At 49.0% G+C, this 24,061-nt stretch overlaps 1 protein-coding gene across 20 annotated transcripts in view; it reads left to right on the forward strand.

Annotated features, from left to right (window-relative positions):
• pleca (plectin a) overlaps positions 1 to 23,982 on the forward strand; it is a 42,742-nt gene extending 18,760 nt beyond the window's left edge. For 9 of the 20 annotated variants that reach the window (XM_037263653.1, XM_037263657.1, XM_037263658.1 and 6 more), the window contains 34 exons: positions 1,575 to 1,636; positions 2,309 to 2,323; positions 2,671 to 2,760; positions 3,776 to 3,853; positions 3,930 to 4,022; positions 4,936 to 5,102; positions 5,779 to 5,894; positions 5,972 to 6,078; positions 6,144 to 6,263; positions 6,335 to 6,430; positions 6,718 to 6,845; positions 7,293 to 7,386; positions 7,580 to 7,734; positions 7,801 to 8,152; positions 8,224 to 8,301; positions 8,402 to 8,563; positions 8,696 to 8,800; positions 8,869 to 8,964; positions 9,043 to 9,168; positions 9,251 to 9,403; positions 9,553 to 9,707; positions 9,772 to 9,898; positions 9,966 to 10,149; positions 10,295 to 10,315; positions 10,717 to 10,874; positions 10,937 to 11,109; positions 11,165 to 11,303; positions 11,371 to 11,727; positions 11,832 to 11,915; positions 11,985 to 12,089; positions 12,162 to 12,260; positions 13,131 to 16,478; positions 16,550 to 23,280; positions 23,359 to 23,982. In XM_037263653.1, the coding sequence (XP_037119548.1) occupies positions 1,575 to 1,636; positions 2,309 to 2,323; positions 2,671 to 2,760; positions 3,776 to 3,853; positions 3,930 to 4,022; positions 4,936 to 5,102; positions 5,779 to 5,894; positions 5,972 to 6,078; positions 6,144 to 6,263; positions 6,335 to 6,430; positions 6,718 to 6,845; positions 7,293 to 7,386; positions 7,580 to 7,734; positions 7,801 to 8,152; positions 8,224 to 8,301; positions 8,402 to 8,563; positions 8,696 to 8,800; positions 8,869 to 8,964; positions 9,043 to 9,168; positions 9,251 to 9,403; positions 9,553 to 9,707; positions 9,772 to 9,898; positions 9,966 to 10,149; positions 10,295 to 10,315; positions 10,717 to 10,874; positions 10,937 to 11,109; positions 11,165 to 11,303; positions 11,371 to 11,727; positions 11,832 to 11,915; positions 11,985 to 12,089; positions 12,162 to 12,260; positions 13,131 to 16,478; positions 16,550 to 22,723 (13,517 nt within the window). In that variant the 3' untranslated portion in view covers positions 22,724 to 23,280; positions 23,359 to 23,982. Of the gene's footprint in view, positions 1 to 948; positions 1,180 to 1,574; positions 1,637 to 2,308; positions 2,324 to 2,670; positions 2,761 to 3,775; positions 3,854 to 3,929; positions 4,023 to 4,935; positions 5,103 to 5,778; positions 5,895 to 5,971; positions 6,079 to 6,143; positions 6,264 to 6,334; positions 6,431 to 6,717; positions 6,846 to 7,292; positions 7,387 to 7,579; positions 7,735 to 7,800; positions 8,153 to 8,223; positions 8,302 to 8,401; positions 8,564 to 8,695; positions 8,801 to 8,868; positions 8,965 to 9,042; positions 9,169 to 9,250; positions 9,404 to 9,552; positions 9,708 to 9,771; positions 9,899 to 9,965; positions 10,150 to 10,294; positions 10,316 to 10,716; positions 10,875 to 10,936; positions 11,110 to 11,164; positions 11,304 to 11,370; positions 11,728 to 11,831; positions 11,916 to 11,984; positions 12,090 to 12,161; positions 12,261 to 13,130; positions 16,479 to 16,549; positions 23,281 to 23,358 lie in introns of those variants that run through there. The other 11 variants (XM_037263654.1, XM_037263661.1, XM_037263670.1 and 8 more) reach the window with 6 other exon arrangements.
• Positions 23,983 to 24,061: the final 79 nt, after the last annotated feature.

Genomic DNA, 24,061 nt, shown 5'->3' on the forward strand with positions numbered 1-24,061 from the left:
ATTTTAAGAATGGTTGTTGACCTTTGGGTGACAGTTACTGAGTTGTATCTAAGACTCGGGTATTTGATGTCCTTCGGGGTTTTAAGGAAGGTCTTTGAGATGGTCTTTGAGGTTGGGCTTTGAGATGGATCTTAGCGGTTTGTCTTCAAAGTGGATTTGTTAAGAGGGTCTTTGATGTGGATATTTAACATGGGTCTTTTCTCTGGCTCATTAAGTGACCTTTTTTTTCTGCTATCAGGTGTGTGTCGAAGGTGGGCTGGGGGGTCGAGTGGAGGGGGTGGAAGCACCCCACCCTCGTCTTGCTTCTCTTGTCCCGACAAGTTTCCTCCCTGACAAAACATCCCAAGAATCCTTTCTTTCCGAACGCTCTCTTGCGGGAATTTAAAAGACGTGAATTAGCCAGTGTTTTTTTGTGAGAAGTCGCTAACACTTGAAGATGAAACTCAATGGCTGCCTTGTTTGGTTTGTTGGAGCGCCTTACAATTGAAGCTTGTATAAAAGACTGAACACCATCCAAGAAAAATGAGGGAAAAGCCTTTCAGAATTTCCAACTTCAATGCTGCTACCGGAACGCTTGAGTCCGTTCGTGTTCTTTGACTCATGGTCGTCATGTGGTCTTTGCCGCCCGAGCGGTAGAGGATGGCCACCCCACTCGAGTCACTTTTTCCACTGCAGACAAAGAGCCGGTTATCTTCTAACGACTTTAACATGTGATTCAATTTTTATGAGATGAAACCAAAAATTTTGACGGCACTCCACTGAGTCACAAATTTTCGTTGTCGCAGTTCACCTGTGCAACCAAAACCTCAAAGTCATCACTTGTCAGGTCTTAGCGGCACCGAGGAGGAGGAGGGGTTTTGTTGTCGGATCAGGGTGTGGTCACACCTTTACCGTGCCGGTCCAGGAGAGAGAGAGTCTTCTCTTCTCTTTCTGGAGTGACACAGTTGCCCGCAGGCGCGCTTTGGTCTGCGCGTGTGGGGGAACAAAAAGCGTGGCGGCTCAGCCTTAGAGGAAGTCGGAGGAGCAGCAACAGGCAGTCTCTTTCATTGTAGTTAAAGGTTCTTTGGTGGCTCGCCATGGAGGTTGGATTGCGACAGTCCTCGTCGGACAGCAGCGATGGAGTTTTCATCGAGGACTCGCCTTACCAGGGCGTTCTCAAGTCTATGGGAAACAGGAAAGGTAGAATCTTATTACTTTTCTGCTCGGGCTGGGGAGGCACAAGTGTGCTGCGTGTTGATGGTGGTGGTGGTGGGCTTCCAACAGGCCACGCCCCCTGAGTTGTTGTGAACTCTGCTCTTGGAGGATGATTATCGTAAATGAATTATGAATTCAATAGCAATAAAAACTGTTTTTTGTTGTTGTGCAGCTCGTCTCTCTTCTGCATTAAAACGTTTTACTGCTTCTCCGGTATGATAAACAAATTTTGGGATCCACCTCGGAGATCTTGCGTCTTTGATGTCCTGATGCTGAGGAATGTGCACATGGTGCAACATGTTCCTGTGCGACGTGACATTGTTTTGCAATCTCCTCTGATTTGGTCTTATTCACTGACGTCATTGTTTGTCCCCTACCAGACGAGCGAGACCGAGTTCAGAAGAAGACCTTCACCAAATGGGTCAACAAACATCTAGTGAAGGTACGAAACGCCACTTGATCATCTAAGATAGCAAATATCAAATCTGCGATGCCTTTCATCTGGTTTTCCGAAACAACACGCGGCTTTGTTGTCTCGCCGCTACTTAGTTTTCCGCTTCAACAATATCAATGAGTTGACTGTAAGGGAAAGTCTTGTGACACACAAGTCACAGGAAAAACAAGACTGCAACGACAAAATCACATTTTTCTTCAGTAACAACAACGCACTTTGAAAATCACTTGACACTCTGCCGGCTGAGTTGTCATGGTTACGGAGATGCGGGTTGTTATGCTCAGGAAGCGAAAGTGGGCCAAGCGGGCTGCTGCCGCCGTCGCCACGGGTTGCCATGTGCGTCCTGCGATAGCATCAGTTTGCCGGGGTGGCCAGGATGTGGTTTTGATTTGTGTTTTTATAACTCCGCGTCCATGGAAACGAGGCCATACGGGCTGACTCATTTTCATGATTTTTTTTTTTTTTTAAAAGCATCCTTCATTGGGGTAACAACTTGACACTTTTTTTTTTGCTAAAAAAGGAAATGCAAAACCTGTGTTCATTTTTAGGTTCCAGCCACCCTCCCAAAAAAAAAAAATCATCTATTCTTTCCTAATCTTTTTTTTTTCTTTCTCATCACTCGATTTTCCACCACACGCCATTTCTTCTTTATCCCGTCAGCACTGGAAGGCTGAGGTAGGTTCTTTGTGTTTGGCTCTGACGTAGCTGCTAAGTGCTAAACGCATGGAGTGCAGTGCGGTGCTATAAAAAAAAAAAAAAAAAAAAAAAAGTCTGCCAGTGTGCTGTCTTCCCGATTCCAGCTGTTCCTAATATTGTGACCCATGTTGCAGAAGCAAATGAACATTAGGACTCATCTAGACAAATAACATGTGGACAATTTAGCGCCAATAAAGAACCTAACACGCATGATTGTTTGTTTTTAATGTGTATCCAAACCCAGAACCCCTTGCCTGCGAGTCAGATATACGACCCACTAAGGCACTGTGCTGCCCTCAATTCTGTAGCATTTTTTTTTTTTGTAGGCCCAGCGTCACGTCAGCGACCTATACGAGGACCTGCGCGATGGCCACAACCTCATCTCCCTGCTGGAGGTTCTCTCCGGAGAGACTCTGGTGAGTGACCTTTGACCTTTCAACCCGCCTTTACCTCCCTCCTCCCCTTCCTCGCTTCTTGTGCTGTTTTCTCCGGTTGTTGTTGTACTGTTGTGTGGCATGTGTTGATTCTCCTCTTACACTAATTTTCATTCTTGGCCGCCATCTTGTTGACTCATTTTTTGGGGGGGCTCTAACAACCTTACAACCCTCCTGCTCCCCCCTCCCCTCCTCGTCGTCGTGATGCTCTTGCCGTGCTAGCCGAGGGAACGTGACCTCGTGAGGAACGTGCGCTTGGTGAGTGCTGCCTGGCTCTGGCAGGGCATGCGTTCCACCATGACCCCACCGCCACCAGCAAAGCCACGCCCCCTCCCAGAAAAAAAATCCCCGCACTCCGACATCAACCGGTAGTGCATGTTTGGATGTTAATCGTCACGTGTCACTTGCTGTGAAGTGGATGACAAAGTGTTAGACAAGTGGAGCTCACTTTTTGGCGGGGCGATTCAGCTCTTGACTCAGGATTGACTTTATTTGATTTTATTATCATAATAAAAAAACTTGTTCTATTTTTATATACTAAAAAAATACCATGGTATTTTAAATCATTTTAATACAATGATATTAAACATAATTGTTTTTATTTTAATTAATTATATTAATGAATGAATTTAATATTAATACATTTTTATTAAATATAATTGTTTTCTTTTAATGAATTATATTAATTAAATATTCTAGTGTAAGAATTTCAAATGTATTTATTTTTTTAAATTTAAAATTACATTTAATTAATGAATGATCAAATCGGAGCTGACTAAATTGAAAAGTCAAGTGGTTTTGTACTTTTGACTGCTGCATGATCATAAACGGACAGCGATCGCACCTTGTCGGCCGTTCGACGTCCCGCTTGGGTCACGCGTGCTCCCATGTGGATCTGACTCCGGGGTCACATGTCGCCCGGCACCTTCATCCAAGTCATCCACAACGCTTTCCTCACCGTTGGCCAACCATGCGTGTCCTCTGGTTTCTCTTTCAGCCAAGGGAGAAGGGCCGCATGCGCTTCCACAAGCTCCAGAACGTCCAGATCGCGCTGGACTTTCTCAAGCGCAGACAGGTGGGTCGAAAACTCATCCCAGGAGCTTGCATGTCCACGTTTGTCTCACCAACGGGTCATTTTACAACCATCACAGGTCAAATTGGTCAACATCAGGAACGACGACATTGCCGACGGAAACCCCAAGCTGACCCTGGGCCTCATCTGGACCATCATCCTGCACTTCCAGGTACCCCTTGGACCCTCGTTAAACAGACTGCTGGTTTTCAAGAATTCAGAGAGGAAAGAGGAGGAGGAACCATTTTTAGATTAAAAAACAGAATGAGCTGTTTCATGGGGTAGCATACTTTGGAAAGTTTGAGTCCACAGGAGTGGGAGTTGCAGGAATTTATTTGAAGCCGTAATGGTCATGTTGGGATGCGGGGTTTGATTTTAGTGACTCAGTGGGGAAGGACGTGGGCGTGATCGCTTTCAACAGCGGTGGGAACGAATACCCCGGTTGGCATTTATTAGTCAACTTCCTTTTTTTTTTCTTTCAAGACCAAAAAGCACCAAAAAGAAGAAGAAGAAAAAAATCCTCCCGCAGAGGTTTTTAGCAGGAACTGGGTGGCGGTCCTTTTTTTCCATTCAGGCTCTGAGTCATTCTTCTCGGGTTTCCCCCGTGGTCTTCTGCTTGTCTATGAAAAAAAAAGAGCCCGTCGGTAAAAGTTGGTCATGAGTCATCGAAGCAGCGGCAGTTAAACCGAAAATAGGCAAAGACCACAAAGAAGTAGTCAAAAAGCAGATATCCTGTGATTGTTAGGTCGCCATAGACATTGCCAAGCAAAACAAACACGTACAAATATCACGCAGGACTTTTCCATTTTTCTCTTTATGTGTGATTCAAAAAGAATTTTCCCTTGAGGGCATCGGAAAAGACGGTGCCAACATTCCTCTGCCCTCGTTGACGTTAATTAGAGTTTATTTAGTCGAATCTGGATTTGTGACTCATTTGTTGCAAATTTGGTGAGTCTGGAAACGGAGAGTTTAATTTCGGTTCGACTGACTCATCCGACGCTGGTCGGAAGAAAATTAGCAAGAATGGTCACTTTCGAGTCACTTTATTAGGTACACCTGCAATCCCCAACTTTTCTTTGCCGCAGATCTCGGACATCCAAGTAAATGGCCAGTCGGACGATATGACGGCCAAGGAGCGTCTGTTGCTGTGGTCCCAGCGGATGGTGGAGGGCTACCCGGGTCTCCGCTGCGACAACTTCACCAGCAACTGGCGCGACGGCAGACTCTTCAACGCCATCATTCACAAACACAGGTGAGATGATGCCGGTTCAATAGAATCCAATCCGTGTTTAACATCCAACTACTGAGCGCATTTGGGCGGAGTCTGGCTCAGTCTGGACTTGGCACGGTTCTGGTTGGTGTTGCATCACGCAGATTTGCGAGCACCACCTCCAGTTCGCCCCAATCCGTCCGCCTTCGAAACAAGGTTGCGGTTTCGATGATCTGTCGCCTTTCACCGCTGTCATGTTGAAGCTGAAGAGGAGGTTCAGGTCCAGGAGGTGATCGAAGAGCAAGGAGCCACAAGAGGGCGCCACCCCGGAGAGCCAAGACCGTGAAAAACGTCCTGAGACGGATGAGATTCACGTGAGCAGGGACAGGCTGCTACCTGGAGCAGGACTGGACCCTGCACATGTACACGAAGAATCTTTTTCCCGAGCTGAGCTTGTGGCTGCATGCTAGTTGTCGTCGCCGCTTATCGCTTCCGATTTGGGGAATGTGAAGCTTGTGTGGTATTAGCGCTCATGTCCTGGCTCGTACTTTGCTGGCCTGCAGCTACAGCGTGACAGCTTCAACTTTTTACAGCACCAAAAAAAAAATACTCCAAGGACCACCAGAATGAGCAACATTAAAATGCAATCGCGACTTAGGCTAACTGTTCATTTAAAATAACAAGGTAGAGGTTTGACGCCCGCTCGCTGTCCCGACAGGCCCAACCTGATCGACATGGGGAAAGTTGGGCGACAGAACAACCAGCAGAACCTGGAGCAGGCCTTCAACGTGGCTGAGCGCGAGCTAGGCGTCACCAGACTGCTGGACCCCGAGGGTGAGCCACGCTGTCCCGTCGTCGGCCAATCCCAAACAAAACGAGAGCACCAACTGTAATGTCCCGTTTGCCGGTAGATGTGGACGTGCCGCATCCCGACGAGAAATCCATCATCACATACGTGTCGTCGCTGTACGATGCCATGCCCAGGGTGCCCGACGTGCAGGACGGCGTCAAGGCTAACGTGAGTACAGGTTAATTTCCAACGTGAGCTCAGGGCTCTAACACGTCTCACCCGAAACGTCGTAGGAACTGGAACTGCGCTGGCAGGAGTACAACGAGCTGGTCACCATGCTGCTGCAGTGGATGCGACACCACATCCTGGTCTTTGAGGAGCGCAAGTTCCCCACCAGCTACGAGGAGATCGAGGTCAGGGAACCCCATGACCCTGAAAGCTCATTTTGAGAATTTAGACGACTGAAGGTGTTTGCATCCCGCAGGTTCTCTGGCGTCAGTTTCTCAAGTTCAAGGAGACTGAGCTCCCCGCCAAGGAGTCTGACAAGAATCGCTCCAAACACATCTTCAAGTCCCTTGAGGTGAGTCTTTGCACAAGTTTTAGAGGTAACAGACCAGTCACATGTAGCACTTGTTAGCTAAATGCTAATGCACAGTGCAGAACATATAGACAGGCTAACAAAATTAGCAAGGATGTTGCGGTGCATTTAACCTTCTAAGCAACTGAGACTCAAACACAAGACAGACAAATAGTCATATATTCTTTATCCTCTGCACAAAATGGATACATTTCCTGCATCTTAATGAGCAGATAAATGGCAATTTGAGTTTGAATTTTTTCCATCCCTTTGCCCTGTTTGTGTTTCAGGGCGCAGTGCAGGGGGGCCACGTCAAGGTGCCGCCGGGCTACCACCCACTGGACGTGGAGAAGGAATGGGGTCGCCTGCACGTGGCCATCCTGGAGCGGGAGCGTCTGCTGAGGACCGAGTTTGAGAGGCGAGTCTCCCACTAACCTCAACAAAAGCTTAAAGCGATACTTAAAAAAAAAAAAAAAAAAAAAAAAAAAAAAAAAAAAAAAAAAAATCATGAGCCGCGTGGCACAGTGTGACCACCGGGATGACTCAGTTCCACTTTGGCAAGAACTAGGAGAGGAACCACATGATTGCTGCAGGCGTAGCGAGAGTCCACCAAACACGCGATCATAATGACAGTTGCACATAAAATCACATGCTGAGCAGGCAGTCGGCTCCCTCGCTTTACTTTCGTTCACGTTCAAATATATCGTCTGGGCTTTCACTCCACGAGCATCCACCATGGCCTTCATGCATCAGGGATACGATTACAAGTTTTTAGGCCGGCGCAGGACAGAGTGAGCGCTCTCTCTCTCTTCTAGGTTGATTTGGTGTGACCTGTGAACTTTAACCCCCTTCTCTCGCTTGGCAGGCTGGAGCGTCTGCAAAGGATCGTCGGCAAGGTGCAGATGGAGTCGGGCGTGTGCGAGGAGCAGCTCAACCAGGTGGAGGCGCTCTTGCAAACGGTGAGTGAGAAAAAGGCAATGCAAAAAAAAAAAGGGGAAATCCAAAGTAAAGAAGAAATCTGCATTAGAAAAAAAACCAATTATCTAATCAATTCAAATAGTTACAATATAATCATGTTAATTCAGTTTATTTTGCACATGTAAAAAAAAATGTAAAATGAAAAAAAATGACGTGATGGTGGGACTGTCGCAGGACGTGCGACTGTTGAATTCAGGCAAACCCGCCCAGCACACGGCCGAGGTGGAGGCGGATCTGGAAAAAGGCGAGGGCATGATTCGCTTCCTCTTCAACGACGTGCAGACGCTTAAAGACGGGCGTCACCTTCAGGCCGAACAGATGTATCGCAGGTATTAAAAAAAAAAAAAAAAAAGTCTTTAATTTAATATCTAATTTAAATGAATCTTTTTTTGCAGGGTTTACCGCTTGCACGAGCGTCTAGTGAACCTGCGCAGTGAGTACAACCTGCGCCTCAAGTCAGGCGTGACCTTGTCGCAGGTGGCGCCGGTGCAGGTGCCCATGACGCAGGTCCACACCTCGCAAGTCCTCCAGCAGGCTCCCGTCAGGCTCCGCCCCGAGCTGGACGAGGTGACGTTGCGCTACGTACAAGACTTGCTAGGCTGGGTGGAGGAGAACCAGCGGCGCGTGGACCAAGGCGAGTGGGGCGCTGACCTGCCCGCCGTCGAGTCGCACCTCGGTAGCCACCGCGGCCTGCATCTCTCCGTGGAAGAGTTCCGCGCCAAGGTGGAGCGGGCCAAAGCCGATGAGGTTAGCGACCTCCTTCCGGCGCTTCCTTTATGCTAGCATGTGCGCGTTCAACTTTGAACTCTCGGCTGCAGAGTCAGGTCTCACCCGTGAGCAAGTCGGCCTACAGAGACTACCTGAGCAAACTGGACCAGCAGTACGGGAAGCTCCTGGTGAGTCAGGGGTCACACCTTACACACACACTATGTTCTGCTTTCAAATCTAACGTTGTTTTGGCTCATGTTATCTTTTTGTTTACACTTCTGTGTTCAGAACTCGTCCAAGTCTCGCCTGCGCCACCTGGATCAGCTGCACAACTTTGTCACGGCCGCCACCAAAGAGTTGATGTGGCTCAACGAGAAGGAGGAGGAGGAGGTCAACTATGACTGGAGCGAGCGCAACACCAACATGGCGGCCAAGAAGGACAACTACTCGGTAATAGGGAAAACAATTACAAACAAATAATCACGTGACCGTTTTTTTTTTTTTTTTTGGATTACAAAAACTAAGCATTTAACCAGGGGTGTGTAGACTTTTTATAGCCACTGCCTGTGCAATCATTTGCAGGGTCTGATGCGAGAGCTGGAGCTGCGAGAGAAAAAAATGGGCACCGTGCAGGTGACGGGAGACAAGCTGCTGAAAGACGGACACCCCGGCAAGAAGACCATCGAGGTAAGGACGCCTCAGCCCCCGAAACGCCAACACGGTGATGTTCACACGCCGTGGTCGTCCCTTCGCAGGCCTTCACCGCCGCCCTGCAGACTCAGTGGAGCTGGATCCTCCAGCTGTGCTGCTGCATCGAAAGCCACCTGAAGGAGAACACTGCCTACTTCCAGGTGGGACATCCGTCCACTTCCTCAATTGTACATTTATATTATGATCGTCTGCATTCAAGTCTCAAATGGTCTTTGTAGTTCTTCACCGATGTGAAAGAGGCTGAGGACAAGTTGAAGAAGATGCAGGACACCATGAAGAGGAAGTACACGTGCGACCGCTCAGTCACCGTCACCAGGCTGGAGGACCTTCTGCAGGACGCTGCCGTGCGTGAACAGTTTGAAGAACTTCCTCTGTTTCAAAATGCAAGTATCTTGGCTTCTTACGGTGTTGCCGATCGGTCTCCAGGATGAGAAAGAGCAGCTGGCAGACTTCCAAACTCACCTGGAAGGTCTGAAGCGGCGAGCCAAGAATGTGGTGCAGCTGAAACCGCGCAACCCCGCCACCGCCATCAAAAGCAAGCTGCCCATCCAGGCGGTTTGCGACTTCAAGCAAATGGAGGTAAGCAAAGTCTTGGGGTTACCAACTTTTGGGGGTCATACTATGCCCGAATGGGTTCCAGAATGTCCCAAGAAGTCCAATGAGTTGAGATCCCAACCTGCAATGGCGCCTGTGAAGCAGCAGAGGGCGCTGATGTTATCTGTTTGCAGATCACGGTCCACCGCGGAGACGAGTGCGCCCTCCTCAACAACTCACAGCCGTACAAGTGGCGAGTGCTGAACCGCCAAGGCAACGAAGCAACGGTGCCGTCAATCTGCTTCCTGGTGCCGCCCACCAACAAGGACGCCATCAACAGTGTCGCCGGGTGAGTCGCCAAGGCGGCTTTTCAAACCCGATGAGCGCTGACCTATAGCGTCTATTGTTCTCAGATTGGATGGGAACCTGCAGAAGCTCCAGACAATGTGGCAGGGCTTGTTTGTGGACCTGAGGACTCTGCTGTCTTGGCAGTACCTCACGCGAGACATCCATATCATCAAGACCTGGAACATCTCCATGGTAACGGCAACTTAAATTTGCTTCCACCAAGAATATTGATTAGTACTCATCACCACCTTTTTGCCAGTTCAAGACGCTGACGGTGGAGGAGTACCGGCTGGCCCTGAGAAACCTGGAGCTGCACTACCAAGACTTCCTGAGAGACAGCCAGGACTCGCAGGCTTTCGGGGCCGAGGACCGCATGCAGGTGGAGTCCAGCTACAATAAAGCTAACCAGCACTACAACACGCTGGTCACCACCGCCGAACAAGGTGAGCGCATCTTCGTATTTGCTCCACGTTTGGCTGCTTTTTGTTTGCAAATTCATTTTTTATATTATTATTGAAGACCATAAAGGCATCAATCAATGACTATTTATGATTGATGATTAAGTCGACTTTTGGCTTCAAATTACAGGCTACGTGCCACCCAAGACAGGTAAGGTGCTTGACTACATCCAAGTGTCACCCAGTGGGTGTCCTCGTCAGTGTGTGTTGTTGTCTGGGCCGGTGTGTGTCAGTGTGTACAAGTAATGTGTGTGTGTGTGTTGTATCCTCTTGTGCTTCCAAGTTCATGCATTCCTCTCCAATCATCATCATTATCTTCACTGATTTTTCTCTTAACCGCACTCGTCATGGCTTTGAATGTCAAAGAACCTCCAGACGGAGGAGCGTCTAATCACGCATGAAGTCAGTTGACGACTGACGGATCGAATCTCTCACATGACTTAACGTGAATGAAGGGCATGTTTAATCCCGTTCAAATGATTTTTTCCTTCAACGTCAGGATGAATTTTATCGTCGGATGCTGAAGTGCTCGTTTTTTTTCCATCCCACCAGGAGAGCAGGACGAGTCTGTGTGCAGGATTTACCTGAACAAACTCAAGGACCTCCGCCTGAGGCTGGAGGGCTGCGAGAACCGAACGGTGACGCGACTTCGCCAGCTCGCCGAGAAAGAACCGCTCAAAGCCTGCGCCGTGAAGACCACTGAGCAGATGGTGAGAATCTTAAATCGACTTCTTCTCCTGACCGCCTCCACAATCCTCCATCCTGCTGGCAGAAAGTCCAAACCGAGCTGGAAGGCTTGAAGAAAGAACTGAACTCCATCACTGAGAAGACGGAGGAGGTTCTTGCTTCGTCTCAAGCGTCCGGCCCCTTGTTGCGCTCCGAACTGGACAGCACGCAAAAGAAGATGGACCACGTCTACAGCCTGTCGGCTATCTATCTGGACAAGTAAGCCCTCCGCCCCCAAAAATCGTCGTCCCGGTACTGACGTTCCTTTTCTCAGGCTGAAGGCCATCGACGTGGTGATCAGGAACACCAACGATGCCGAGGAGACGCTGAAAAGCTACGAGACTCGATTGCTGGCCGTCCACAGAGTCCCGACGGAGGAGAAGGAGGCGGACAAGCAGCAGAGCCAGATCAAGGTAGTCCCCGAATATCTGCTTGGCGGTTTATCTTTTAGCTTTAATTCTGACGACTCTTGTCCACCAGAAAATGCAAACGGAATCTGAAGCAGACCAGGCTGTGTTCGACCGTATGGCGGACGAGCTCAAGCGGGCGTCAAGCGTCCACGATAAGATGACGCGCGTCCATAGCGAGCGAGACGCCGAGCTGGAACGCTACCGCCAACTAGTGGCCGGCCTGCAGGAGCGCTGGCAGTCTGTGCTGGCTCAGCTGGAGATCCGAAAACAGGAGCTGGAGCTGCTCCGGCGCCGCATGAGCTCCTACCGCGACAGCTACGAGTGGCTCATGCGATGGCTGGCGGATGCTAGGCGTCGCCAGGAGCAAGTCCAGACGCTGCCCGTCGGCGACGGAGCGGCGCTGAAGGAGCAACTCGCCGAGGAGAAGGTACTTCAAAAGTCAGCTCTCGACGGCCATCGATACCAAAAAGTGGACGTCTATCGTAACAGGACGCTTTTTGATACATCGGGTTTACTTTTTGACTCGTGCAGAAACTCCTGGACGAGATCGAGAAGAACAAGGACAAGATCGACAAGTGTCAGACAAATGCCAAAGACTACATTGACTCCGTCAAGGTGTGTGTGTGTGGACGCGGTTGGTGTGTGAAGTCAGAATGAAACGACTCAGGTCCTTTGTCCTTGTAGGATTACGAGCTTCAGCTCCTGACCTACAAAGCCCTGCAGGACCCCCCTGCCTCGCCGCTGAAGAAGCCCAAAATGGAGTGCGCCTCCGATGACATCATCCAAGAGGCAGGTTTTTATCGTGCAATCAACAAAACGTGAAAGTTGCTCAACGCCGTCCCCGCTTTGCGTCTCTCGCAGTACGTGACGCTGCGAACCCGCTACAGCGAGCTCATGACGCTCGTCACCCAGTACATCAAGTTCATCACGGACGCACGGCGCCGCCTAGAGGATGACGAGGTAATGACATGCTCTCATGTGACGGGGAAATGCAATTGCTCCATTTACAAATATGGCATATCTGTTTTGCACGATGAAATCCAAAGAGCAGAATCTCCGACATCACATCCCAACTTTCTCATTCACTCTCAAGGCGTCACGCAGACTCCTCACGCTTTGCTTTTCTACTCTCAAAAATGTCCTTATCACTCACCGGCTTGTTTCTTTTTGCTTGACTTGCCTGCTCCGTTGGTTGTTTCCCACTTTGACTTTCTCCTAACATTTTAACTCCTTTTTTTTCAATCCTCATTTCTTTTTTTGACCCGCCTGCCAGCGCTTTGTCACGATGAATGCTAATCATACCAGACCGCAGAGACCAAGCAGGTACTTCTAAAGACATCTTTCATTGCCAGAGGGGAAGGTTCAGGATTTGAATGCTCAAATGAGCCGACACGTGATTTTACCTCTGATTGGTTATTACCCCCCCCCATTTAATTTTGCCAAGTAATTTGAATGCTGAACCTTCTTTGAGCTGTCAATCATGTCTGTCCAATCATTTGTCTTGTTTGACATGGAAACATCTTGTGTTGGATTTACATCAGTTTGTTTTTACTTGCGATTTAGTATCATTCCAGTACCTTTTTCCAAACTAGCTATTTAACTAGCGTGTTGGACATTTCATATCGTTTTTATAATGTCCTACCATGGAATAAATTAGCGAACAAACTTCACACTTCATGAAGATCATCTGGTTTATGCCTCATTACGTCCAAGTGGGTACATGGTGATTGTGTGTCCTGAAATTATTTTTGTTTGACAAAAAAACATTTTTTTTGCGTCACTGTTTTCAAATAGTTGTGTAACTCCACGCCTGATTGTTTGCAAATGCAGAAAACATCCGAGAAGCTGAAAGAAGCCGAGCGGAAGAGGCTGGCCGAGATCCAAGCTGAGTTGGACAAACAGAAGCAGCTGGCTGAAGCTCACGCTCAGTCGGTGGCCAAGGCCGAGCGAGAGGCCGAGGCTCTCAAGCTGAAGATGAAAGAGGAGGCTGGAAAGCGACAAGATGTCGCCGTGGACGCCGAGAAGCAGAAGCAAAACATCCAGCAGGAGCTGCAACAGCTTAAGAGTCTGTCGGAGCAGGAGATCAAGACCAAGAACCTTCAGTTAGAAGATGCTCTGATAAGCCGGACGAGGATTGAGGAGGAGATACGCATCATCCGACTCCAGCTGGAGACCACCATCAACCAGAAGAGCACGGCCGACGTGGAGCTTCAGCAGCTTCGCGACCGAGCCGCCGATGCCGAGAAGCTGCGTAAAGCTGCTCAGGAAGAAGCCGAGAGGCTTCGGAAGCAGGTGGCCGAAGAGACTCAGAAGAAGAAGAATGCGGAAGATGAGCTGAAGCGCAAAGCCGAGGCGGAGAAGGAGGCCTCCAAGCAGAAGCAGAAGGCCCTGGATGACCTGAACAAGTTCAAGATGCAAGCGGAGGAGGCAGAGCGGCGCATGAAGCAGGCAGAGGACGAGAAGCTCCGGCAGGTCAAGGTGGTGGAGGAGGTGGCGCAGAAGAGCGCCGCTGCCCAGTTGCAAAGCACCTCCAAAACCTTCAATGAGAGAGCCAGCAAACTTGAGGAGTCCCTCAAGAAAGAGCAAGGTACCGTGCTCCAATTGCAGGAAGAAGCCGAAAAGCTCCGCCAACAGCAAGAGGAGGCCAGTAAAGCTCGGGAAGAGGCGGAAAAGGAGCTGGAGATGTGGAGGCAAAAGGCCAACGAGGCTCTACGCTTGAGGTTGCAAGCCGAGGAGGAAGCCCAGAGGAAGAGCCAGGCGCAGGAGGAAGCAGAGAGGCAGAAAGTGGAGGCCGAGCGTGACGCCAAGAAAAAAGCAAAGGCCGAGGAGGCCGCTCTGAAACAGAAGGAGAACGCCGAGAAAGAACTGGACAAGCAAAGGACTTTCGCCGAGCAGATCGCCCAGCAGAAACTGTCAGCCGAGCAAGAATGCATCCGGCTGAAGGCCGACTTTGAACACGCCGAGCAACAGAGGAACCTCCTGGACAGTGAGCTCCAACGTCTGAAGAATGAAGTCAACGCCGCCGAAAACCAGAGAAAGAAGCTGGAGGAGGAGCTCGCCAAGGTCCGAAGCGAAATGGATGCTCTTCTCCAGATGAAGATGAAAGCAGAGAAGGAGACGCTGTCCACCACGGAAAAGACCAAGCAACTTCTTGAGTCGGAAGTCCTGAAAATGAAACAACTTGCGGACGAAGCCACCAGGCTGAGGTCTGTCGCCGAGGAGGCCAAGAAGCAGAGGCAGCTCGCAGAGGATGAGGCGGCCAAACAACGGGCCGAAGCCGAGAAGATCCTCAAGGAGAAACTCGCCGCCATCAACGAGGCGACCCGTCTCAAGACGGAAGCCGAGATTGCCCTGAAGGCCAAAGAGGCTGAGAATGAAAGGCTGAAGAGACAAGCTGAGGATGAAGCCTACCAGAGGAAGCTTCTGGAGGATCAAGCAACTCAGCACAAACAAGATATTGCCGAGAAGATGCAACATCTGCAGAGCTCCTCAAACACTGAATTGGAGCGACAGAAGACCATCATTGAGGAAACGCTCAGGCAGAGAAAAGTGGTGGAGGAGGAGATCCACATCATCAGGATCAACTTTGAGAAGGCCTCAAAAGAGAAATCAGATTTAGAAAACGAATTAAAGAAGCTGAAAGCAATTGCAGACGACACGCAGAAGAGCAAACTGAAAGCCGAGAAGGAAGCCGAAACGCTGAAACGTCTCGCCGCCGATGAGGAGAAGAAGCGGAAGGAAGCTGAGGAGAAGGTTAAGAAGATCACAGCAGCCGAGGAAGAGGCGGCGCGGCAATGCAAAGCTGCCCAGGAGGAGGTAGAACGTCTGAAGAAGAAAGCGGAGGAAGCCAACAAGCACCGAGAAAAAGCAGAGAAGGACGCCAAGCAGCAGGTGATCCTGGCCAAGGAGGCCGCGCAGAAATGCAGCGCCGCGGAGCAAAAAGCTCAAGATGTCCTCAGCAAAAACAAAGAGGGCGACCTCGCTCAGGAGAAGCTCAAGGAAGAGTTTGAGAATGCCCAGAAACTTGCCCGAGAAGCTGAGAAAGCTAAAGAGAAAGCAGAGAAAGAGGCGGCGCTGCTCCGCCAGAAAGCCGAGGAGGCCGAGAAGAAGAAAAAAGCCGCTGAGGACGAAGCCGCCAAGCAGGCCAAAGCTCAGAAGGACGCCGAGAAACTGAGGAAAGAAGCCGAAAAGGAGGCCACCAAGCGAGCCGAAGCCGAGGCGGCCGCTCTCAAACAGAAGCAGCAGGCCGACGCCGAGATGAACAAGCACAAGAAGGAGGCGGAGCAAGCGCTCAAGCAGAAGTCCCAGGTGGAGAAGGAACTGTCCACTATCAAACTGCAGCTGGATAAAACCGACAAACAGAAGACAGTTTTGGACGACGAGCTCCAGCGGGTGAAGGGCGAGGTCAACGACGCCGTCAAACAGAAAGCGCAGGTAGAGGATGAACTTTCCAAAGTCCGGATTCAGATGGAGGAGCTTCTCAAGCTTAAGATTAAAATTGAGAGTGAAAACAAACGTCTGATGCAGAAGGACAAAGATAACACAAAGAAGCTGCTCGCCGATGAAGCCGAGAGGATGAAGCTCTTAGCCGAGGAAGCGGCTCGCCTCAGTGCCGAGGCCGAGGAAGCCTCCAAACTCAGAAAAACCGCAGAGTCGGACTTGGCCGAACAAAGGGTGCTTGCAGAGAAAATGCTCAAGGAAAAAATGCAGGCCATCCAAGAGGCTACAAAGTTGAAAGCAGAGGCAGAAGATCTCCAAAAGCAGAAGGACAAAGCACAGGAGGCGGCTAAGAAACTCCTGGAGGACAAGCAGCAGATCCAGCAGCGGCTGGACCAGGAGACCGAAGGCTTCCAGAAATCCCTGGAGGCCGAGAGAAAAAGGAAACAGGAAGTGTCAGCCGAGGCGGACAAGTTGAAGCAGAAGGTAAAAGAGCTCAGCGACGCTCAGGCCAAAGCCCAGGAGGAGGTCAAGAAGTTCAAGAAGCAGGCGGATGAGGCCAAAGGTCGTCTGGAAGACTCGCAACAGAAAGCCACCGAGACTGTGGTGCAAAAGCTGGAGACTCAGCGGCTGCAGAGCACCAAAGAGGCCGACGACCTCAAGAAAGCCATCGCCGACCTGGAGAAAGAGCGAGCGAAGCTGAAGAAAGAGGCAGAGGAGCTTCAGAAGAACTCCAAAGAGGTAAGGTTGAAAAGAATACTCAATACTGAAGTCACTGTTTTGTTTGACTGGTTCTTTTGTTGTTTTTCTAGATGGCCATTGCCCAACAAGAGCAAATTGAGCAACAGAAGGTCATTCTCCAAAAGACCTTCCTCACCGAGAAAGAACTGCTATTAAAAAGAGAGAAGGAAGTAGAAGATGAGAAAAAGAAGCTGGAAAAACAGTTCAAGGATGAAGTGAGCAGGGCCAAGGCGCTTAAAGAGGAGCAGGATCGCCAACAAAAACTGATGGAAGATGAGAGGAAGAAGCTACAGGCCATCATGGATGACGCCTTGAAGAAGCAGAAGGAAGCTGAGGCAGAGATGAAGAAGAAGCAGAAGGAAATGGAGGTCCTTGAAAAGAAAAGCAATGAACAAGAGAAGCTGTTGGGAGAGGAGAACAAAAAGCTAAGGGAGAAACTCAACAATCTTGAAGTAGCATCCAAAGAAATTGTATCGAAAAGAAATGAAATTGAGGTCCAGCCGGAGAAGGACGTCGGGGAACAGTTAGTCTCTGCCACAGTGTCGGTCACAACAAAGAAAGTATTCAACGGCTCTGAAGTTGATGGGAAGAAGATAGAGTCACCTTGGGCCTTTGATGGAATAAGAGATAAGGTTCCTGCTGAGAGGCTTCATGAGATTGGTGTCCTGACCAAAAAGGAACTGGACAAACTGAAGAAGGGTAAAGTCTCAGTGCAAGATCTCGCAAAGACAGACAAGCTCCTCTCGTGTCTTAAGGGTCAGAGCTGCATTGGTGGCATCTTGACTCCCTCAAAGGAGAAAGTGAGCGTTTATCAGGCCATGAAGGACAACAAGATCACGCCCGAGACAGCCGCAATGTTGCTGGAAGCTCAAGCAGCTTCTGGCTACCTCGTCGATCCCGTTCAAAACAAACGTCTATCTGTAGACCAGGCTGTTAAGGAGCAGTTGATCGGCCCAGAACTTCACGATAAAATGCTGTCTGCTGAGAGAGCTGCCACGGGCTTCAAAGATCCTTACACGGGAGACAAGATCTCCCTATTTGAGGCCATGAAGAAAGGTCTGATTGAGAAGGAGCCGGCCACCAAGTTCTTGGACGTGCAGCTTGCCACCGGAGGCATCATCGACCCTATCAACAGCCATCGAGTCCCGCTGCAGACCGCCTACAAGCAGGGGCAGTTTGATGCCGACATGAACAAACAAATCCCGGACTACAAGTTGTTTGTGGAACCAAGCACCCAGGAGACGATGACCTACAAGCAGCTATTGGATAAATGCACCAAGGATGAAGGTTCAGGGTTGATGATTCTACCCGTGACTGAAAAAGCATCCCAAAGCGAGAGAACCTACACGGACGCTGAGATGAAAGAAGTGTTGAGCAAGTCCAACGTGGACGTACCCTTTGGCAGGTTCAAAGGAAAGACGGTAACCATTTGGGAAGTGATCAACTCGGAGTATTTCACAGAAGAGCAACGACGAGAGCTGATCCGCCAATACAAGACGGGCAAGATCACGGTGGAGAAGATCATTAAAATCGTTATCACCGTTGTGGAGGACAAGGAGAAGAACAATGAGAATGTGTTGAATGGTCTCAGGACCTCTGTGCCAGCCAGTGAACTTCTGGAGTCCAAGGTTATAAGCAAAGACGTCTTCAACAAGCTAAGTAACGGCAAAATCACCATCAAGGAGATCTCAGAGATGGATCCTGTGAAGAAAGCACTCCAAGGAACACCTAGCATCGCAGGACTGTTTAACGAACCCACCAAGGAGAAAATGCCTTTCTATCAAGCCATGAAGAAAGACCTGCTCTCACCCGAGACAGCCATTAATTATCTGGAGGCTCAAGCAGCTACTGGCTTCATAATCGATCCTGTCAAAAATGAACGGATGCCTGTCGATGAAGCCGTCAAGTCCGGCTTGGTGGGCCCAGAACTGCACGAGCGACTGCTATCTGCGGAGCGAGCAGTCAGTGGCTACAAAGATCCATACTCCGGCAAGAAGGTGTCTCTGTTTGAAGCCATGAATAAAGGTCTCCTCAAAAGGGACAATGGCATCCGTTTGTTAGAGGCACAACTCTCCACCGGCGGAATTATTGACCCGGTTAAAAGCTACCGCATCCCACACGAGGTTGCCTGCAAACGTGGCTATTTTGACGAGGAAACCAGCAAAACCTTGAGCAAGACCGCCGACGAGACCAAGGTCTTCCACGATCCCAACACGCAGGAGTATGCCACCTATGCACAGTTGATGAAGAAATGCATCTCCGACAAGGAAACTGGACTTCCCTTACTCCCCCTCTCAAAGAAGGCTCCCAAGCCCAAAGAGGATCAACAGATTACAGAGGCCAAAACCAAAGAGGTGTTGAACCAGAATACCATGGAACTGGACTATGGACCTTTCAAAGGCAGAAAAGTCACAATCTGGGAAATCATCACCTCAGAGTACATCACAGAGGAGAAGAGAATCGAACTGATCCGCCAGTACCGAATGGGCCATGTGACAATCGAAAAGTTAATAACAGTTGTGATGACCATAATGGAGGAAAAAGAGTCTCAGGCAAAAGAAAAACTCAGTTTTGAAGGTCTGAGGGAACCAGTTCCTGCTAGCGCATTGATGGATGCTAACATCATTGATCAGGCTACGTTTGATCAGCTCCAACAAGGCACAAAGACTCCTCAGGAAGTGAGTCAAGATGATAAAGTCAATAAGTATCTGCAAGGCACCGAGCGCATAGACGCCATTGCAATGGACGGAACAAATGAAAAACTAAGCATATATCAAGCCATGAAAAGTAACATTCTTCAACCAAATACTGGCCTTGCGCTGCTTGAGGCTCAAGCTGCCACTGGTTTCATAACAGACCCAGTCAAGAACATGAAATATTCCGTAGATGATGCCGTCAAGGCCGGAACCGTTGGCCCAGAGCTTCATGAGAAACTTCTCGCTGCTGAGAAACCAGTGACGGGATACAAAGACCCATACACGGGCAATAAGATTTCTCTGTTCCAAGCTCTGAAGAAAGAACTGGTGCTGAGGGAGCATGCCATTCCTCTCCTGGAGGCTCAGCTGAGTACAGGAGGCATCATTGATCCTGTCTGTAGCCATCGCGTTCCTACTGACATCGCTGTTCAGCGTGGCTTCTTAAGTAAACAAATGGTTAAGTCTTTCAACGAACCATCCGGTGACGTCCAGTGCTTCACCAATCCCAACACTAATCAAAGTGTCACATACAAGCAACTTCTAGAGAAATGCGTCAAAGATCCAAACTCTGGTTTGTGCTATCTGTCGCTGTCTAAAGCCGAAGTGGCTCCTACTGCTGAGAAGACCTACAAGTACACCGAGGAGAAAGCCCAAGCTGATTTAGCAAACACTCAAATTGAAATCCCGCACAAGAACTTTGAAGGCAAGACCATGACCATCTGGGAAATCATGAACTCAAACATGCTTCCTGAGGAGGAGAGACGTCGCCTCATGGAGCAGTATCGCTTGGGGACCATCACAAAGGACAGAATGCTCATCATTATCATTGAAATCATTGAGCAAAGGGAGGCCGAAAAGGCTGAGCAGGGCATGTCGTGCGACATTATCAGAAGGAGAATTACAATCGAGGAGCTTTACAGCGCTCGAATTATAGACCTGCAGACTTACAATCTCCTGAAGCAAGAAAAAATGACCATCAGTGAGATCATGGCAATGCCATCGGTCAAGCAATACCTTTTTGGAACCGGTTGCATTGCTGGCATCATGTCGGACACTCCTAGCAAGATCAGCATCTATCAAGCCATGAAAAATGGCAAGATTAAGCCTGAGGTTGCTCTGACGCTCCTCGAGGCCCAAGCAGCAACTGGATTTATCATCGATCCGGTGAAAGACGAACTTCTCACGGTGGATGAAGCAGTCCGCAAGGGGCTCGTAGGGCCCGAACTCCACGACAAACTTCTCTCTGCAGAAAGAGCCGTGACAGGCTACAAAGATCCATACACCGGAAAAGTTATTTCTCTCTTCCAGGCAATGAAGAAAGATCTGGTTCCTGAGGATTACGCTTTGAGGCTTCTGGAAGCCCAAAATGCCACAGGGGGGCTAATGGATCCTGAATACTACTTCCGTCTGCCCGCAGATGTTGCCATGCAGCGCGGGTACATCAACAAAGAGACACTCGACAGAATATCTGAGCCCACCGCCGATGTGCAAGGTTACACCGAGCCCACCACAGACGAAAGCCTGTCCTATGCTCAGCTGCTGAAAAGATGTCGGCTGGACAAAGACAGTGGACTGAAGCTGTTGTCGCTAGCGGACAGGAAACTTCTCTTCAAGGGTTTTAGGAAGCAAATCCCTGCGGATGAGCTGGTTCGAGCTCAGCTTATTGACCAAAAGACGTGCAATGAACTCAATCAGGGTACCATCAGCGTGGAGGAGGTCAGCAGGGAACTGAAGAAGTACCTCGAAGGTGTCAGCTGCATTGCCGGTGTCTTTGTGGAATCTACCAAAGACTGCTTGTCCATCTACCAAGCCATGAAGAAAAACATGATCAGACCAGGAACTGCCTTTGAGCTTCTCGAGGCCCAGGCTGCGACTGGGTACGTGATTGACCCCATCAAAAATCTGAAACTAAATGTTAACGAAGCAGTGAAGATGGGTGTTGTGGGTCCAGAGTTCAAAGACAAACTACTGTCGGCCGAGCGGGCAGTCACAGGTTACAGGGATCCCTATTCTGGCAAGGTCATTTCACTGTTCCAAGCCATGAAGAAGGACTTGATCTTGAAAGACCACGGCATCCGTTTGCTAGAGGCTCAGATTGCCACAGGTGGAATCATTGACCCACAGGGGAGCTATCGCTTGCCAGTGGAGATGGCATATGAACGTGGCCTCTTTGACAAAGAGATGAACCAAATCCTCACGGACCCGTCCGACGACACTAAAGGCTTCTTTGACCCGAACACAGAGGAAAACCTCACTTACCTCCAGCTCATGGAACGATGCATGACGGACCCTCAAACAGGGCTTGCTCTCCTATTGCTGAAAGAAAAGAAGAAAGAAAGGAAGACTTCCTCCAAGTCATCCGTTCGGAAACGCAGAGTTGTTATCGTCGATCCGGAGACTGGCAAGGAGATGTCAGTGTATGAGGCCTACCAGAAAGGGCTCATTGACCACCAGACCTATTTGGAGCTAGCAGAGCAGGAATGTGAATGGGAGGAAATTACCAGCACTTCATCTGATGGAGTTGTAAAATCCAAGATCATTGATAGGAGGTCTGGAAGACAGTACGATATCGACGATGCAATCGCAAACGGCCTGATTGAGAAATCGGCTCTGGACCAGTACCGCTCTGGAACTCTATCCATCACAGAATTCGCAGACATGCTATCTGGAAATTCCAGTGGAGTTAGATCACGGTCATCCTCCTTTGGATCCACCTCCTCTTACGCTTCAAGTTCGATGCCTTCCATCAAAACACCCGCTGTCCCATGGAATGACCCCACCGAGGAAAGTGGCCCCGTTGCTGGAATCTTGGACACGGAAACACTCGAGAAGGTGTCTGTCACCGAGGCCATCCACAGAAACCTTGTTGACAACATAACTGGTCAGAGGTTGCTGGAAGCTCAGGCCTGCACCGGAGGAATCATTGACCCAAACACTGGTGAAAAATTCTCGGTCACAGATGCAGTGAACCAAGGGCTCGTAGACAAGATCATGGTGGACCGAATCAGCCTCGCGCAGAAGTCTTGTAATGGATTCGAGGACCCTCGGACTAAGACCAAAATGTCAGCGGCTCAAGCCCTGAAGAAAGGCTGGTTGTACTCCGAGGCCGGCCAGCGGTTCCTGGAAATCCAATATCTGACTGGTGGTTTAATTGAACCGGACATCACCAGCAGAGTCTCACTGGACGATGCCTTGAAAAAGGGCACCTTGGATGCTCGTACCGCACAGAAGCTCCGTGATGTCAACACACACTCAAAGTACCTCACATGCCCCAAAACCAAACTCAAAATCTCCTACAAGGATGCGTTGGACAGAAGCATGATTGAGGAGGGTACTGGTCTCAGGCTTCTGGAGGCGTCCTCCCAGTCTAGTAAAGGCCTCTACAGTCCGTACAGCAGCATCAGCGGCTCGGGCTCGGCTACTGGCTCACGCTCGGGCTCCAGAACCGGCTCCAGAAGAGGAAGCTTTGATGCAACCGGGTCCAGTTTCACCACCACCTTCTCCTCATCCTCCTCATACAGTTCGCCAAGTTACAGCCGCAGATACTGAGGATGAATTATAAAGCCACCGAGATGCCTTCTGCTCTGCATGTGGTCGTTGCAAGTTTTTAAGTGTTTAATTATTGTACAACTTAGATTTCTTTATATACGTTCATCCGTGTACATTTTATGATTTTGTTTAATCACTGTTATTGACAAGAAATTAGCTTTGAGTGCAACACTACAACCGAAAGAACATACTCTGATCGTCGTTAGTCGAGCCTTTTAAATAGTCGAATTTTCTCATTTCTCCAATATTGAAAGTTAACGGCCACTTCGCAGAGCAGAATCAAGAATCTCGGCAAGGCCGCTGACATGAAGAATGTCTCTCCTATCGCTAAGCTTCAAGATCTTTGTCCTCCATCGTGGTGCTGTACACCTACTAAACCACAGCTTGACCCCCATTTCTGACATCTCTTCCTAAAACCTGGACTTTGAACCCCATGGGAACCAGAAAGCAGCACATTCCCATGCACTGGAAGACCGTCAACACAGCAACCTGACTTTATAGACTCTTGACACCAAAGTAACCCAAGTAGTCGCTGCTTCTTCGGACCTTCTCGACTGGTACGTGATGACCCAGTAGTTAGCAATGTCGTCCCAACTTGTCCTGATGTTTCGTGTTCTCCTTTTTTTTTTTTTTAGACACCGCACCTCCAGAGATCTTCACCTGGACTGAACTTTCACTGTAGCCGGAATTTATGCAAAAGTTACTCTCGCGACTAACCCTGAGCTGTTAGAAAAACCCTTGAAGTGCCTGCAAAAAAAAAAAAATGCGCCAAGATGTTTAAGGCGGTTGTTGTGTATTATAAAAGACGGTTTTGACGCTTGCATGACTGAACGAACCGGATGCGATCAGGTATGTCTCACACATGAATGTTCATATTGACGTGACTGTATGTACTGTATACGCACCACTGCTGGAAGCCAATAACAGATTCTATTTAGTTCTTCAGCTTTTATTTACAACCATCCTCCATGTTTGTATTTTTTTTTATGTTAAAGCTTCTTTGTAAAACAAAGCCTAATTATCTAGCCTATATCCTTTTATTTTCCTACACATTATATTTCTGAGTTGCATGATTTACTAACATATAAAAAACCCAATATGAATTGGGTTGTACCCTTTAAATCATTTGTTGTATTATGATGATGATGATGATGCACCAAAGGGGTTTGAAGGATATATATTTTGATGCGCGGTGTATTTATATTAAAAAAACGCTGGTAAGGAATTGAGTTGCAATGTAAATAAATAAGGACAAGAAATACTTTGTGATTCTGTGACTGTTTCTCATCAGCTTGAAAAGGGCTAGAACAGGGGTGTCAAACTCATTTTTTTCGCGGG

Source organism: Syngnathus acus, chromosome 11 (genome assembly GCF_901709675.1).
Source record: "Syngnathus acus chromosome 11, fSynAcu1.2, whole genome shotgun sequence".
Taxonomy (NCBI): domain Eukaryota; kingdom Metazoa; phylum Chordata; class Actinopteri; order Syngnathiformes; family Syngnathidae; genus Syngnathus; species Syngnathus acus.